The 17847-nt window shown below is 43.9% G+C and overlaps 1 protein-coding gene across 5 annotated transcripts in view; it reads right to left on the bottom strand.

Annotated features, from left to right (window-relative positions):
* The window catches only part of FARP1 (FERM, ARH/RhoGEF and pleckstrin domain protein 1), a 234433-nt gene that overhangs the window by 7407 nt on the left and 209179 nt on the right, over positions 1-17847 (bottom strand). For 4 of the 5 annotated variants that reach the window (XM_077343849.1, XM_077343846.1, XM_077343850.1 and 1 more), the window contains exons 18-24: positions 15015-15252; positions 12445-12575; positions 7931-7999; positions 6505-6594; positions 4558-4640; positions 3703-3815; positions 2668-2831 (exon numbers count right to left, since the gene is read on the bottom strand). In XM_077343849.1, coding sequence (XP_077199964.1) covers positions 2668-2831; positions 3703-3815; positions 4558-4640; positions 6505-6594; positions 7931-7999; positions 12445-12575; positions 15015-15252 — 888 coding nt within the window. The remainder of the gene's footprint in view (positions 1-2667; positions 2832-3702; positions 3816-4557; positions 4641-6504; positions 6595-7930; positions 8000-12444; positions 12576-15014; positions 15253-17847) is intronic. The other variant, XM_077343848.1, reaches the window with a different exon arrangement.

The raw sequence follows: 17847 nt of genomic DNA on the forward strand, positions 1-17847 counted from the left end.
CTTCCCTCGTCATAAGGTTAAGCAGCCCCTTCCTTGAAGAAAGCCCTGCACTGCACTCTCTCTGTGAAGGAATGAAGGATGCAGCCACTAATCTGAAGGGGCACTTTGCCTCTGGCTTGAACATGGCAGCAATGGCCAGTGCTGAAACACACCAGTTTGCTGAGGTACTTTGGTGGAGGCATTTCAATTTGTACGTGCTGAAATTCCTTCTCTGTCTGTTGTCACTGAATGGAGAGCATTAGCCATCTGGCAGCTAGCATTTACTATCTCCTTTTTTAGAAGTAGGTTTTTATACCCTGCTTTTCACTAGCCGAAGGAGTCTCCAAGTGGCTTACAATTGCCTTCCCTTCCTCTCCCCACAACAGACTTCCTGTGAGGGAGGTGTGGCTGAGAGAGCCCTGATAGGACTGCTCTGTGAGAGCAGCACTCTCAGGACTGTGACTAGCTCAAGGTCACCCAGCTGGCTGCATGTGGAGAATCGAGGAATCGGCCCTGGCTTGCCATATTAGAAGCTGCCACTCTTAACCACTAGACCAAACTGATTTAACTACATTATCTGTTGGCCGCTTTCCTTCCTGAGACTCAAGGTTATCAGAAACAGTAACTGATTTTTTGGAGAGCCAGCTTGGTGTAGTGGTTAGAAGTGCGGACTCCTAATCTGCCAAGTCTCATTTGATTCCCTGCTCCTCCTCCACATGCAGCTAGCTGGGTGACCTTGGGCTCGCCACAGCACTGATAAAGCTGTTCTGACTGAGCAGTGATATCAGGGCTCTCTCAGCCTCACCCACCCCACAGTGTGTCTGTTGTGGGAAGAGGAAAGGGAAGGAGATTGTAAGTCGCTTTCAGATTCCTCCTGAATAGAGAAAAGCGGCATATAAGAACCACCTGTTCTTCTTCTTAATTGAGCCTTTTAAAAAAATCTGAAAGTGTGTGTGTGTGTGTGTGTGCATTCCCTTTAGTTTCTACTTTCTGCTTTGGTTACCTCATCACTCTGTAGGATATCATAAAAGGACAGGCTTTGCATTCGGTACCAGCAGACATATGAAATGGAAACAGGCCGCTGATCACTGATCAGTCCAGCAGGGAGGGAGGTACAGTCACTGACAGTGAGAGGGTCTTCCACCATGAGAAAGGGAGAGAGAGAGAGAGAGAGAAAGAGAGACAGAAAAGAGAAAGACACAGAAAGAAAGAATAAAATATAATGCCGATGTGCCATTTATCCACAGAATTAGGGAAGTATGATTATAACTTGCCCTGCTAAGGAGAACAAGCTGTGAAATGGAAGACAGATGCGTAACATGTGAGCGCTCCTTTTAGGTTGCTTAGAGTGCATTCTGATTGTTCAAACAGGGGGAAAAATAGACAATGTTAATGCAGAAGGAGAAGCTTGCTTAAGGCAATTCAGAAGAGCGCTCGGTACTTTGGGGGGTTAGCTTGATTTACAGCTATTTGTCGAGTCAATAGAGAGAGCTACCCGCTAAACTTTGAAATTGTTCTTAATAGCCCCATTACGCCATGCAACTATAGCAACCTAAAGGCCTTTTCTGGAGAAATGCGTATCTGCAGGTACCTTCAAGAAGCTAAACCAATTTGCCATGCAACTCAAACGGCGTATCAGCCTTTCCTCTAGAACCGATTTTTCCGGCTCAGCAGAAATGATTTCTGATTCAGCAGAAATGTTTATTTTTCAGCCAATCTGAGGTAGTTTTTCTACATTTATGGCAGACAGCCCCAAACAGGCCTGTAACAATAATACGTTCAAATATGTTCCGAAAATATGTTCCAATGACTTGAGTAAAACTGATTCAGGTGAGAAGCCGTGTTGGTTGGAAGCAGCAGAACAAAATTTGAGTCCAGAGGTACTTTTAAGACCGGTGATGTGCATGCACACTTTGTATGCTTCTTGACGGCAATTCACAGATCTTGACAGCTGATTTAATCCAGTCTCAGCTATTATCACCCAGTTTTTTATGCATTTTAACTGTGGCTAGCCCTTCCTGGCAATTTAATCCACCCTTCTTCTACATATATGTAATGTATGAGGAGTTTCTGTTTCACTGTATCTGAGGAAGCGTACATGAAGATGAAAGCTTCTACCATGAATAAAACTTTGTTGGTCTTAAAAGTTACCACTGGACTCAAACTTTGAGTAAAACTAGTTTAGCTTTATTTTGACAAAAAAAACTGAGAAGGGGAAAAGTCACACGGATTTCCTGTGATAGAGAAAACACCAGTGAGGAAAGAAGACGGAGATCAGAACATTTTAAGATTTCAAAAGGGAGAGAAAGCCTATATATATATATATATATATAAAAAACGGCATGAAAATTGACATTTCAAACTCCAGCAGCCAGAGTCAGGGACAACATCCTTTCCAAAACACTGAGGTAAAAAATAACCGTAATAAAATACTGAGGCAAAATGTTCTTTGTCTCAAGCTCTTTGAATTAATTTGCCTTTTAAAAGTATCAAACTCTGGTGTTAAATAAACAGGTTATTTAAAACGATGATGAAATGTTTGACATCACTGAATTGAGTGCTGCCTCCCAAGAACCAAGGAAGGGCACAGCCAGATTAGGGCTTCCAAACAGGAGGCAGAAAGGACATTGTCACTGAAGAGTTCATCTCTCTCTGGGGCTGCAGTCCAGCTTGTTCTGAGGCAGATACCTCCACAGCAATACTAAAGTCGACCATGGAAACGCTGGTATTTCTGTGCCAGCAGACGTGCACCGTAGTGTTGCCACGGTGAGGAGCCTGACGCTCAAGCGAAGTGCGGGATGCATTGAGATCGTCTTCCGATTCTTGGTCTACGGTTGGCTCCTCTGGGGACTCTACGAAACGTAGGGAAAAACCGTCTCTTTTTTTCCCCCTTGTACAAAATATAGACTATGAAAACATTAAGCCAAAGATAGAGCACCAATGAAACTTATTTCCCCAAACCCTGGAAGACCCAATCTGTGCAATGTGGGGTGAGGGATGGAGATGAGGGTTGGGCGCTTCAGGCACAAACGGCTGCTTCAGACCCTAAGGAGACACACGGAAACGTATAGGGAAATAACCCGTGTTCTGTAATTCAAGATAAACTGCAGCTCCAAGCTGGCACAGGATTGAACATGCTGACTGTAAGGGTCATCACGGAGCGTGAGCTGCCTTCGGGCTTACATAAAGCAACTTTGCTTAAATTTGTTTGCCACACTCAGTCCTATTCAGTTTCTTCCTTTTTTTGGGTATAAACCCGTTCGATTCTGTACAGAATACTGCAGACCACAAATGTCTGATAACTTTACAGAAATCAATGTAAAAGTTTTAATAAAACGTTTTAGAGCGTTAAAAGTATATATTTATGTCTAACTGCTTCTCTCTTCCCTAAAATGGAACACAGCTAGAAAGGCAACCAATGAATTACAGAGAGAAAGAGAGTTTTGTTGCAATAAAAAAAAATGAAATGCCAATATCTGAGATTAAAATAGAGACAGTGCTGAGAGTCCATATAATGTAATTCCGTTTACTTTCATCTATTCTGTTTTTCTTTCTTTGTTTACTTTTGTATCTAAAAATAAAAAGTAAAGAAGCAAAAAAAAAGTGCTCATAGGTAAAAATTTGGCTATAGCTGTGCTGTTAAAGGAGTAGGCCTTAATGGTTTAAAAATATCTCTCCCGCTCCCCCTCCAAATTCTCTGGGCTTTCCTTATTCTCTACTTACTCGTGTCAGGTGGGCTACTCCCCAGAAATTCAGGAGTGGGGCCGTTACATTTCTCAGCCAGATCAATTGCCATCTGGATATCCTCAGTCCATTTGTCCCTTTCAGAGCGGCTGCTGAGATAAGAAGGCAAGTCCTTGTTCATGTTATTGCAGAAGCCACATTCAGCTTCACAAATGGGTCACAATTAAGCTGGCCCTCTCATATTACATTTAATCTAAACAGGCTATGTGAACATTAAAAATGTACAGCACCCTGCTTCTAGCGGCTTATTGAAATATATACAAAGTCAACCACAGCTTACTTATAACGTTTCTATGTTGACTTTCCACCTGACTCAGGGTAACCGAGGCAGAGAACGCCAGCATATCAATTCCAGACATTAAATGATGGTTAGGGTCAACGTTAGTTGTATGGAAGCTGTGGGTTTTAATATTTTATGGGGTTTTATGAGGTACGTTGATTTATCGTTTTATTGTAAGCCGCCTTGAGACGGCTCAGTCAAGAGAGGCAGGATATAGATCAAATTATAAATCAATAAAATAAACAGTATTTAAAATACAAATAAATATAAACTATATAAAACAATAGCAGGAGACAGACGAATCCCCCTCAAGAGGGAATGCCAAAGTTTCGGTGAGACAACCAAGAATGCCCTTTCTTGGATTGCCACCTTTCTAGCCTTAGCTGGTATGGGCGCCCAATGCAGGCCCTCTCACGATGACTCTGGGGGGTGTCTTTGTCTCCTCTTCATATGGGTTCATATATTTGAAAGAATATTTTCTGCAACATGTTTACTAGTGCCAGCAATGTCTAACAATGGACTTAATAAAACACACACAGTACAAAACGAATTACCTAGCAGCAACCACGATGGACTGGTGCTGACCTCTCAGGGTGAAGCAGTGTGGAACCCCCCATTCTTCTTCGCTCTCTTCAATCTGACAATATGAACATATAAACACCCTCACTAACTGGGCAAGGGATTGGCTGATCCATGTCAGAGGAACACAAGCACAGTTGGGTGTTCTATGAACAACAGCGGGCAATTGTATTTCTGGAAAAACTCAGCTTGAAGCCCTACTGCAAAAAAGGGAATTCCAGTAAGAGATAGCAGGTTGCTTGTAGCAACCACTGCAGTTAGGCATACTAGCTATTCCCAGAAAACAGATTATTGCCTTGGGCATGACATAGTTCCATTTTCTTTTCTTTCAAGCGCCTTCGATCCAAAAAATATTGAGCAACAAAAAAGAGGCCATTATTTCTTTAAGGAAAATATGGCGGAGAGATATTTGGCCTCAACCAACGTCGTCCTTCTATCAACCAACAGATAAAGGACTACTTTGTCTTTCAATATGGTAGAAAGTAATTTTGATAAAATAGGGACAATCCATAGCTCACGATAGAAATTTATAATAAAGGCACTCCAATATCATATGGGACAAGGAGTCAGCTCTTTTTAGGCCACAGTGGCAAAGCCTGTTCAAATAAGACAGGCTATAACATCTCCCATATAGGGCAGCAGAAGGGAAAGCACTCACATTTGCAAGTCGCAAACATAAATGCTGTATAATAATTAGGAAATGTTCAAAATTTTACATAGGCTGAGATGGCTACAGATAGAAAGATGCCAAAAAACTTGGTGGAGCATACGCTCTGAGCTCGTATAACTGGACTAAAGCGATCTAGGTCTTAATAGTAGAGCTTCACTTTTCTCAACCATCAACAGATCGTCCTTTGCTAGGCCAAGTTTAAATACTTTCTTGTCTATTTGTTGCTTCCAGCAGGAATAGAACTGGACTCGATTAAGCTTGTAAATACTATAGCTCCGAGCCACTGCAGAAGGAAATGTTTTTGATAGATCTTAAGCAGGTCCACAACAAAAACCTGTGCTTTTTTTGTTTTTTTAAGAACAACCGCTGTATTATAAGCTCTCTATGTTGGGTGGAATGTCCAAATTTTATTTTATTTTCTGCTTTATTATGCAGCATAAGAGGTACAATCTAAGCTCCTTGAAAACCAACAACGCAAGTGCCAAAATACGTTGTAATTTTTTTGGCACACAGTTTCAACGAGATTTTTTTAAAATTATTTATTGAGTTTTTATGCTGTTGCACTTGTTCTCTTGTCATGCCACTGAGAAGCAAAACAGAAAAAGACCAAACCCTGCCACATTCACATTTTAAAAGAAAAGCCTTGCTTAAAAAACAAAACATTTCCCTTATTCCATCTATGCTCCCCCCCCCCCCCAATACACCTTCTATAATTTTGCTACTCTGGCTAGGGGCTGGGCTGCCACCGCTGACTTCAGCTAGACAGATGACGCCATTTTTCTTTTGGGTACGCATTTTCTTTTGGCTTACTCAATTCCCCCTGCCTGAATGAAACGTCATGCCTTTATTATTACATGGTGGATTTTCACCAAATCAGTGGAACGTTTGTGAATTTTTGGCAGAATGTAAACCAAAAGAAAGACTCATCAGTTTAAAGTGTGCATGGACTTCTACAATTTGGCCACTTTTAATAGGCTTTTTAAAAACTGCTTTGATGTCCTCCCCCCTTCCGGAAAAAGCAGCTTTCAAGACAGATTCTGCATGCCACATTTCAGATGGACTGGGGGCAAGCGGTTCTTGTCTTCATGACAGATTGCCAAGTGTTATAAACTGTCCCATCCATTTCATTTGTAGCCTGTGGCTCCAAGACTAAAGGCTGGTTACATCATGAAAACAATGCAGCACGGATGAATAGGAAGAAGTTCAACAGTAGTAATAACCATTTAAGAGCCTCCGCACTGTGTATATTTACCATCATGCCATACAGCGGAAGTTGTCCGTGGACTTTAAATTGATTTGAAGCAGTCAGGCCCCTGCTTGTGTATAGTAAGACGTCATTGAACTAAAGGGGGAGGGGAATAAAGCACAAGTTAACAGTTTATCGAAAGGGATGTATGTTCCGTTGCCTCCCCAAAGGGTCACTCTTCTCTTCAGGTGCATGAGGCTATCACAATTCCTGCTTCCTGGCCTGCAGCACATCCTTTTATGAAAGTATGAAAAACCCCAGCACACATCCCCACTCAGAGGTAAATTGTCCCTCCAAAATAAAACGTTCCCTCACAAAATTGGGGGCCCTTGTAACACGGTTTCTTTATTATAAAAGTGAAGTTCACTATCCCTCCCTGTCACTGTTAGATCTTTGATCTAGTTTGGGAACTTTTGGGGAAGCTGAATTCAGGAAGGGAGGTCTGCAAGGGAGATGTGTCAGTGAGAGGACCATTCCCTAGCCTTGAGGGAAACTGTCTTCACCTGAGGGGATGGCTTCAAGACTGTGAAGCTTTCCCAGAGGCAAAAGTACAGCTCTCTCTGTGAAAAAGTCTGCTGCACAATAATCTGTTGAAATGTCTTTTCTTTAAGAACAACCCTATAGTTAATAAAGTTCAATTTCTTATTGTTAAAAAAGACAACGTTGTGTGCCTTAGTCCCCCGCCCCTTCCGTAATATTTGTGTCCCAAAAGAGGATGCTGTCACAGACCCCTTGTTCATCTAGTCCAGTTCTGCTTACTTCAGCTGGAATTGGCTTCTCGCAGTCTCACACAGACCCTTCCTCCAGTGTTGCAATAAGAAATTATTTTTAACAAAGATGATGAATAAGAAGAGTTTGTTTTTAAAATCTGCTTTTCACTGCCTGGAGAAGTCTCAACGCTTACAATCACCTTCTCCTTCCTCTCCCCACAACAGACAGCCTATGAGGTAGGTGGGCCTGATGGAGCAGGACTGCTCTGTGAGAACAGCTCTGACAGGACTGTCACTAGCTCAGGGTCACCCAGCGACTGCATGTAGGGGAGCGAGGAATCAAACCCCACTCGCCAGATTAGAAGCTGCCACTGTTAACCATATACCAAGCTGTTTAGAGCAGAACCTGGGATTTCTCTGCAAGCAAGGCACAAGGCCTTTACCGGTTAAAAAATAAATTAAAAGATGAGCAGATGCCAGGTATGGTATTCAGCAACCAGCCTCACAACTTCATCTTTTCATGTCTTCACATTTAATGGAACTAAATTAATAGGAAAATCAGGAGAAAACATTCTGCTCCATAGAGGAGCACACCTTACAGTCTTGCTTGGCTTTCTTTTGCATCCAAACTCCTCCTGTGAAATTTCCTCTTTGCTGTTTTGTGTACTTACTGCACAGGCGTTTTTAATTATACACAACTGCAAGCCACTTCTGCCACTTACCAGGAAGAACATCCGCTGCTGTAGGCCTTTTCCAGACAACTTACTAAGGCTGCCCAATCTAATAAATTCCTGTGTAGGAATAAACAGACACAAGACACAAAATGTCAGTGGTCTTTTCAAGCATCTGGCTCAAAGTCTGGGAGTGATTAATGTAGCATCGCTGGCTGCTCGGCCTGCCTCTTCCTTTCTAGTACATTTAGGTGACAGTCAGCCTGGGCAGTTTTGCCTCCTTCATTCTTTAAGAGCTAAAGTTTACAGTGTGGGAACCGCTATAACAAATCACCTCCTTTTGCCTCTGGTAATGTCAAAAACTCAAGGATCAGATGAGCAGATCCTGTGACACAGGACTTCCCACCATATTTATTTATTTAGTGTGTTTGTATCCTGCCCTTTCTCGAAAGCAACGGTCTCTTCAGCTCCTGCCCTTCCTTCTGGCCTACATGGGATGGAGCTGCCGTAGTAGTGGCAAAAGCAGGAGGTAGGAGTGAAAGAAGAGCAAAGGATGGCGATGTCCCTTTTGGTGACAAATCACTTCTGGGGGGTGTGGCAGGGAGACATGGCCAGTTGACGTCAATTCCAGGGGTCCTCAAAGCCCGAAAAATTATTTCAGGGCCTCCTCCACGGTCTAAGGGTTGAAAAAGGCTCCTCTAAAGCAGGGGTAGTCAACCTGTGGTCCTCCAGATGTATTCCCATGAGGGGCTTATGGGAATTGTAGTCCATGGACATCTGGAGGACCACAGGTTGATTACCCCTGCTCTAAAGAACTCAGGGTGACATACATGACTCTCCCCTTCTCCATTTTACTCTCACAATAACCCTGTGAGGTAACTTGGGCTGAGGTTAGACTGCCTCAAAGTTGCCCAGTGAGCTTCATGGCAGAATGGGTATTTGAACCTGGATCTCCTAGATTCTAGCCTGACACTTTAACCACTGAACTGGCTCACAACCATGTTGCCCCAGCTTCTGGGGGGACCAATGGCCAACTGTTAACTCCCGCCTTTTGGTGTCACCTGACTAGCTTAGGAAGGACATGCTGTGAAGAGTACATAGTGGCATTTTTTCTTAGTTTCAAGACACAATCATGAAAAAATGTTTTTTTTCTAGCTGTCACTAGAATGCCACTCCTCCTGGCATTTAGAAGAAGAGTAGGTTCTTACAGGCTGCTTTTCTCTACCTGAAGTAGTCTCAAAGCACCTTACAGTCGCCTTCCCTTTCCTCTCCCCATAACAGACACCTTGTGGGGGAGGTGAGGCTGAGAGAGCCCTGATATTACTGCTCGATCAGAACAGCTTGATCAGTGCTGTGGTGAGCCCAAGGTCACCCAGCTGGCTGCATGTGGGGGAGCGGGGAATCAAACCCGGCTTGCCTGGCTCCATACTCCTAACCACTACACTAAGCTGGCTCTCAGCAGCTCCATGCTGAACTCTTTAACCAAGAAATAAACTCTTACGATACAGCTCCTAGGTTCATAAAGGCTCCTGGAAGAGGGAATGGCCCTGGGGAACCTATAAAATGGCAACTACCTGGCCTTTCGAGCTAGATCCTGTGCACAATCAGAACATTTACCACACATTGCAGTCAGGATCCAAAGAGGTGCTCATAACACACTTCCCCAGTGAAATACGGGATTTTGTTTTCATTTTGGAAAACTGGGGGGGTTTGCATTAAGACACAGGCTGCTTGACCAGAAAGACTTCTCTTCTCGGTCTTCTTGTGTCATATTGGACTTTATCACTGTGCAAAATTATGGAAGAGACCTTAAGGCAGACTTGAGAAAATACAGCAGAAGCTGTCATTTCTAGCCCAGAATGCAGGGGGGAAGAAACTGAAGGGACAAAAAAAAAAAAAAAGTAGTAAAAGAAATAGTGGTGAGCAATGAAGAGAAACAAGCGGCACGTAATGCTTTAGCAAACTAGAGCCAAGAGAAACCAAGCATCCCTTAATTACTGCTAAGCCACTAGGAGAGGCTTTTACTGTACATTAGCCAGAAAGGAAGTATAAATGTCTGCTGAACAAATGGCAGCTCAGCAGGGGAAAGGAACAACCTGGTCAGCTTCCAAGCCCACAGTGACAGTACAGTAGATGGCTTCCAGCAGAGATGAGAAACAGGAAATGTCTGACTGAAAAGATATTTCATTATGCAGGACCTCAGAGATACCACATGGATACCACAAGGCATACCTCTGCCTTGGGCATTGATTCTGCTGGGCTAGCAAACTCCACTCTCTTTTTAGCGCTCTGGGAAATCAGGGTCCTTGTTACATGAGGTCTATGACATGCCAGGTTGGGCATCCCCGGGTCTGACCTGCTCTCTTCTGTATGACCATGGAGCCTGATTCAGCTCCATTCTCTGTCCTGGCCCCCACCTGGTGGAATGAGCTCCCGGAGGAGATTAGGGTCCTGATGGAGCTAAAACAGTTCCGTAGGGCTTGCAAAAGGGAGCTCTTCCACCAGGCATTTGGTTGAGACCAGGCATAACCAACAATATCTGAAGGGCCCCTGCTCCTTCCCTCCCTCCCATCAATCCATCAATGCGTTCTGCTCCTGCACCTGTTTGCACTGTTAGAATTACCACTGTTACAATTATCAGTGTTAATAGTATTAATGTTATGGTTATCTATATGTTATTGACAAACTAAGTTCCTTGTACTGTTTTCTACGTTTTATGTAAACCACCCTGAGCTTCTGGGGACGGCAGTATATAAATATAATAAATAAATAAAATGAATAAAAATAGCTTAGTATGACAGAAACTCTTCAGCCTTCCCACCCATGCTGTTTTCCTAAGGGAAAAAATGGCTGCCAACTGCGGGAGGGTGGGGGAGGGGGGCTGTTTGTCCCATTGCTGGCAGCTATTTCTGCTAGCATAAAAAGTGAAAACTGAAGCCAAACTGAAGCTGGAGTGAAAACTCTTGCCATGCCACATTCCGGAGCAGAATCGGGCTCTTCAGCACTTTTTAAGATGAGTTCCCTGTCGTACATGTGCATGCAAATCAGAGAGCATTGCGTGTCTCTTATAAGGAAGACCTAGGGCATTGCTTCAGTGTGCCAGGCAAAAGAAGGCATGGATCAGCCTCCACAAAAGAAGGCATGGATCAGACAACAGGGAGTCTCAACATCTTGCCTGAGCAATACACCAACTGCTCATCCCATGAAACTATATTCAAATTCTCCTCTCCATGTATGATGAGGCCCTAGAGATAACCACTGCAAAAAAAATTACCATGCCATTTTATCATCATCATCATTATTGATGTTGCTGGCATCATCTCTGGGACGGGTTTGAAACAGCTCAGGGGGAAATGGTGAGAAGCAGAGATCAAGTTTTCTTAGGCCTGCACCGTCAACATGAGCAGAACTACCACGTCAACCTTTTTCTGCATGGTTTTCTCTACATGATAAACAGCAGCTGGAAGAATTTAGATCCGGAAAAATGGAATTCATTCCCCGTAGACAATTTGTAAAGTTGGATCCAGACAGGGGTTCTTTGCTTAACCTTAGTGAATACTAAATGGAGCCTCTTGTGGCGCAGAGTGGTAAGGCAGCCGTCTGAAAGCTCTGCCCACGAGGCTGGGAGTTCAATCCCAGCAGCCGGCTCAAGGTTGACTCAGCCTTCCATCCTTCAGAGGTCGGTAAAATGAGTACCCAGCTTGCTGGGGGGTAAACGGTAATGACTGGGGAAGGCACTGGCAAACCACCCCGTATTGAGTCTGCCATGAAAACGCTAGAGGGCGTCACCCCAAGGGTCAGACATGACCCGGTGCTTGTACAGGGGATACCTTTACCTTTACGTTTAGTGAATACTCATCCTTGCTACAGTTCCTATCCAGCATTGTTTTTGTTCATAATAGCCCCACAAACCCCATTATTCCAGCAGAATAGCAGCTTTGGTTCTAATCCATTAGGCGGTAAGACTGGAATCAAACATTTGTGCTGTTGTCCCACATCAAGAAGTTCCTTTTTCTTAAAAATTAACACGGTAGAAATCAGGATTCTATAATGGGTCTCTTCAGGTGGAAATGTTCTTGGTAGTGGGAGGCATTTTTACCCATCAGAAATGCAGAACATACCATCTGCCACTTACGCTTTGAAGAGGTATAGTCCTAGAAGAACTACGCTATTGTAAGCAAGCAAAAAGGGTAAATTGGCTCTTTGGAGAGTAATCAAGGGCAAAGGTGTCACTTATTAAATTCATTTGTATACTGCCTTTCTCCCCGGTGGGGACCAAATGTGGCCTGCATCATCCTCTTCTCCTCTATTTGGCCTTCTCAACAGCCGTGTGGGGTAGCTTAGGCAAAGTGTGATTGGCCCATGCTTACCCTGCATTGTGATCACAGCCCCTCACACCCCCTAGTGACTTCCCCAACATACCTGCAAAAGCACGTTCACATTGCTTTTAAATATTCAAAGTTATAGCCTTAAAGAAAAGGGTAGACATTTTCCCATCTAAACAAATGTTACATTTTAAGAGTGTTATTCCTTGAATGTATCTTCATCCTAAATCGACTACCTACCCTTCCTGGAATCACAAGATTGTCGATGCCTATCAAATCTTTCTTCAATTCGTGCAGCTTCTGGAAGTTTTCCATCTTCAGCATACTACTGTGGAGCTGAGCCACCATCTCTGAGATCTCTGCCAGAGCAGCTGCAAAACGTAAAACACACACAGAAACACAAAGAATGTCAGACTTTCTGCAGCGGAGCTGGTGGTCCATTCAAACTGATTCCACTTGAAGTGGCCATGTAAGCATTTTTGTGGGCTCTAAAACAGAATGGCTGCAGATAGTAGACTGAAAGCATTGCAACTGGAATAGCTAAGATCTTGATGGGGTGCCTTTTTATGTCCCACAGCACTGAAATGGTGTGTGCTTCTGGCATCTCTTGCTACATCTCTCCACTGTTTCTTTTGCCTACGCACCTCTCCCTCTCAGCCCTTCCTGGGAAGTCAGGACACTGCAGGAGGGTGCATAGGATGCCCACCAGTGTGACAATAGATCCATACCATTAGAGGGTCAGCCACCACCTTAGGTGAAAACTTAGGGTTAGATCCTGTGATTCTCTGCCACCTAGCTCTCTGTCCAACACAGAACTCCTCCCTTCAACAAAGAAAGATATTTCTTCCTCAGGGGGAGCCTTTCTCCATCCATTGAAGGACAACTTACTGGAAGACTGTTGTAAAACCAGGTTTAGTGAAAAGATCACAGGATCAGAATAACAACAGAAAAGCAAGAAGTTGTAGTCAGAATTCCAGTCATCACTGACTACCAAAGCAGGCAAAATCTTGTTTTCCCAAGGCTATTGCACCTTTAGGAGATGGCCTTTGTTACATTGTCTACTCAGAATTGTATGTGTGTGTTTTTTTAAATCTGACTCTTGGTCATCTGTTGTTTCTCCCAGCTTCATAAATCTGTTGTTTCTCCCAGCTCCAAGGTCAGACAACAATCTTTCTCCCCTAATATGTAAATAAGGAAACAAGATGATAATCACATTGGGAAAGAGAAAAGATGCTGCACGAATTTCTAGCAAGTTTTTTTTTAATTATATTTTGAAGTGGATGCATAGCATCTCTTCCATACTAAAACAGCATCCATGTTATTCTGGGTGGCTGCCCAGAAAATATTGTCAAAAGCCTGAAAGTTTGAAACCAATAATATTCAAAGACAAAGGGCTGCCTGTATGTGTTTTAAAACCCATTTTAAAGAGGCTGTATCTACAGAATGTATCTGATTGCCATGACAGAAGCATTACCATTACCATCAAGGATGCCTATGGCATTCATTCATTCATTCATTCATTCATTCATTCATTCATCCATCCATCCATCCATCCATCCATCCATCCATCCATCCATTCATTCATTCATTCATTCATTCATTCATTCATTCATTCATTCATTATATTCAAATGGTTTACTATACTGTGTTGTTATGAGAGTATAATGTAAACAGCCCTGAGCTGAATGGGGGGGGGGGGGCGGTATATAAAAATAAATAATTTTTGTTTCCAATTTATACCCTGCCCTTTACAGCAGTGGTCCCCAACATTTTTATCACCGGGGACCGGTCAACGATTGACAATTTTACTGAGGCCTGGGGTGGGGGGCTCGCCGAGGGACGTTGCCACCGCCTGAGCCCCTGGTCCTCTTGCTTTCTTGACAACACCCCTGACTTTCCACTGCCTGCTGGGGGGCACTGCCAGCAGCAGCTGCGCAGTGCCATGCTGAGTGGGAGCCCCAGTCAGGGCAGCCGCTGGAGAGCACCAAAGGTGAGCCGGCGGCAGAGTGGCAGGGCAGCCCCCGAGGCAGCAGCCGGGGAGGAGGACGAGGAGGAGCCGTGGCCTGGCACCAACTAATCTACGGACCGGTACCAGTCCCCGGACCAGGGGTTGGGGACCACTTACAGCAAGCCAGCTTGGGGCAGCTTACAACATATATATATTATATAAAATAGTATATAAAAAACGCACTTAAAAACACAAGAAAACACTGCTAGCCACTGTGTGGCAACCCCAGAGCATCTCCGTTTCTGGCTTCGAGTGTGTGCGTGTGTATCTGTATACAGGGAGCCCAAGAGGTTAATCAAGCTGCCCAGATGTTAATTGGCCCCAACCAAATACCTGGCAGAAGAGCTCCGTCTTACAGGCCGTGCAGAACTGACTTGGGCATAATCCCATTGCACTCAAACACAAAATATTTCAGGGGCTCCTTCGTGGTCTAAAGGTTGAAAAAGACTGGTTTAACTGATTCCAATAGTAGTTAGAACTGATCTCCCCTCCCCCTTTGTTGGGAGGTTGACAATGTGGACCAAAGTGGTGAATAGGGACACTTGGTTTTATCTTATAAAGAGTCAAACTCTTGGTCTATCTAAGTCAGACTTGTCTACAGTGATTGGCAGTACCTCTCCAGAATCTCAGGAAGAGGTCATTCAAATTGCCTACTACTGGATTCCGTCAGCTAGAGATAGTAAGCACTGAACCTAGGACCTTCTGTATGCCAAGCGGATGCTCTACCACTGTGCCATATCCCACTGGGACAGGTACTTAACCCTTTCCCCATATGCTACTCTTCCTCATCCAAACAACTTACCTCTGGAGTCCCTGAAGTCCACATGATTTGGTGGGTAATGTTTACAGAGCCTCTCCATTATCTGCTTGTAGTGCATGAGCCGGTGCAGAGGCCTGAGCAGGAAGGTATTGAGGGGTAGGTAACAAACTTTCTGCATCTCAAAGTCCCTGCATGAGGTCTCCAACTTGCGAGAGTTCCTGATCCCATTCTCTAGCTCAACCAGAACCTCACTGTGCTTCCGCAGGTGAATTGTCAGTGGCTTGAGAGAAGCAAGGAGATAAAAAGAAATGAGAGTACATCAGAAGATGAAGGCTTGCTTTCAGAAAAGCCAGACTCAAGGATTTCTAGCAATGGAGCACAATTTTTTCACCTGCTCCCTCTCATGGCAGCTTGAAATCCCCCCCAGAATCCTGTTCTTGGAAGATTCCAAGGAACAGAATTTTGGGGGTGCCACAGGAAATCCAGGAAAGCCAGGAAATCACATGGTGTAGACCAGGAGTAGTCAAACTGCAGCCCTCCAGATGTCCATGGACTACAATTCCCAGAAGCCCCTGCCAGCTTTCGCTGGCAGGGGCTCCTGGGAATTGTAGTCCATGGACATCTGGAGGGCCGCAGTTTGACTACCCCTGGTGTAGACAGTAATCCTTGCGCCCATGAGAAGATGTCATTTTGGATCCAACACAATAGGAAATCAAACTGCGTATGGGATTCAAAAAAGAAAGGGACTGCATCACTACAATACTAAACAGTAATTCCTATAGGACGCAATAATTATTAACTCAGGATATCTGACCCAAAATACCTTCAGGAATGCCTTCTCCCAAACGAACAGTCTGAGGAAGATCTATCATGGATCTATCTGTCTACAAAAGGTTTGGTTTCAGACAACAAACAAGAAGTACCTACCTACTCTGAGGACTCTGCTGATCCTCCCTGGGTCCACAAGGCTCAAGATTCTGCATGCGTTTAAGGAAGACTATGCTAGTTATCCATATTAGTGCCACATACTCTTGGCTGCTGGTGCAAAGACGCTTATGGATTTGGTCCAACAAATGGAGATAATAAGCATTTAAACATTATGCCTATCTTGGTGAAATACTCAACAATAACCAACTAGTGGGGCTGGTAATGTTGAAAACAGCTTAGATCCAACGTTACACAAAAGCAATAGCTTCTGGGTCAGGAGTATGGAGAGCCAGGATTCTTATGGGGATGTGAGACAGCTTGGTGGGGTGGTTAAGAGCGATGGCCTCTAATCTAGAGATCTGGGTTTGATTCCCTACTCTTCCTCCATATGCAGCCAGCTGGGTGACCTTGGGCCAGTCATGGTTCTTTCAGCCTCACCTACCTCACAGGGGGTCTGTTGTGGAGAGAGGAAGGGTGGGCAATTGTAAGCTGCTTTGAAACCCCTTTGAGTAATAAAAAGCAGGGTACAAAAAGCCAGCTCTTCTTCAAAGGTTCATTATATCAAGCTCAGAGTCAGTTTGGTCTCAGCAAATCTCATCTAGTCAGCTTCCAGTTAACTTGGGCAAGCAGACTGACCTCATCCACATTTCCTCATGAGCCAGGTCAAAAGTACAAATAATCTGTACTTTCAATATCACTGTATTATTTACTTTAATTTTTAAAGTACATTTGCTGCTCAGAGAGTAGCCAAGAACAATAGCTCAAAACCCAGTTTTACAGGTTAAAACCTAGTAAAAGATACCAAGTCTGCCTACTCCAAAATTCTTATTCGTAATTTTACAAAGTCATGAAACTATTTTCTTTTTATACCAGTGCCCAGTATCATTATCCAACGGCCTTCTGTAAAAGAAAATCATGCCTCAGAGGCCTTCCTAGAAGTGACTGGAGTTGATGGAAAGCAACTGATATTCTGTATCTCAAAAAAAAGTCAGATGGAAAAACCAAGGCACGAAGCCAGGGATCCTTGTCCTACTTGTAAAAAACAGCTCTGTTTACTGCTGTTTTTGTAGCATGCATCTTAATATTCTATGGAAGACAGGTGACCTAGAAATTCTAAAAATGAATTTATGAACACACAAAATTTAGATGTTTGGGGAGTACAGAAATTCCTCTTAGATCAACAGTCCAGGAATATTCAAGTGGATAGCCATGTTGGTCTGAAGTAGCCCAAGAAAATTTGAGTCCGATGGTGCCTTTAATTAATTAATTAATTAATTTTATTATACTTATATTCCGCCCTTCCCAAGAGCTCAGGGAACAGGGAACAGGAAAAGATACAGATAACATATGGTAACAGGTGATAACAGTAATAACATGATCATAACAATAACATTAGAAAATGGAATTGCAAGAGCCTCAGCTCAACTCTTACTGGGACCCAGTGGGTAAGGCTGATTAGTGTCAGTTGTAGTAGAGGGGGGGCTTGGGGGCAATTGGAAGCGATGGTTTGGGTCAATCTCAACCAAATGCCTGGTGGAGGAGCTCCCTTTTGCAGGCTCCGTGGAACTGTTTAGGTTCTGCCAGGGCTCTGATTTCTTCTGGGAGCTCGTTCCACCAGGTAGAGGCCAGAATGGAGAAAGCTCTGGCCCTGGTTGAGGCCAAGCAGGCTTCCTTGGGGCCAGGGACCACCAGGAAGTTGGAAGTAGTAGAGCGCAAGGCTCTTTGAGGAGTGTAGGTGGAGAGGCAGTCCCTCAGGTAGACTGGGCCCAGACCCCGTATGGCCTTAAAAGGCCAACAAAGATTGATTCAAGGTGTGAACATTCGTGTGCAGGCACACTTCCTCAGGCTTGTCTCATGTCTTGAATCAATCTTTGTTGGGCTTAAAGGTGCCATTGGACTCAAATTTTGTAGTCCAGAAATATGCTGATTGGCTTCTATTCTAGCACAC

Source organism: Paroedura picta, chromosome 6 (assembly GCF_049243985.1).
Source record: "Paroedura picta isolate Pp20150507F chromosome 6, Ppicta_v3.0, whole genome shotgun sequence".
NCBI lineage: Eukaryota > Metazoa > Chordata > Lepidosauria > Squamata > Gekkonidae > Paroedura > Paroedura picta.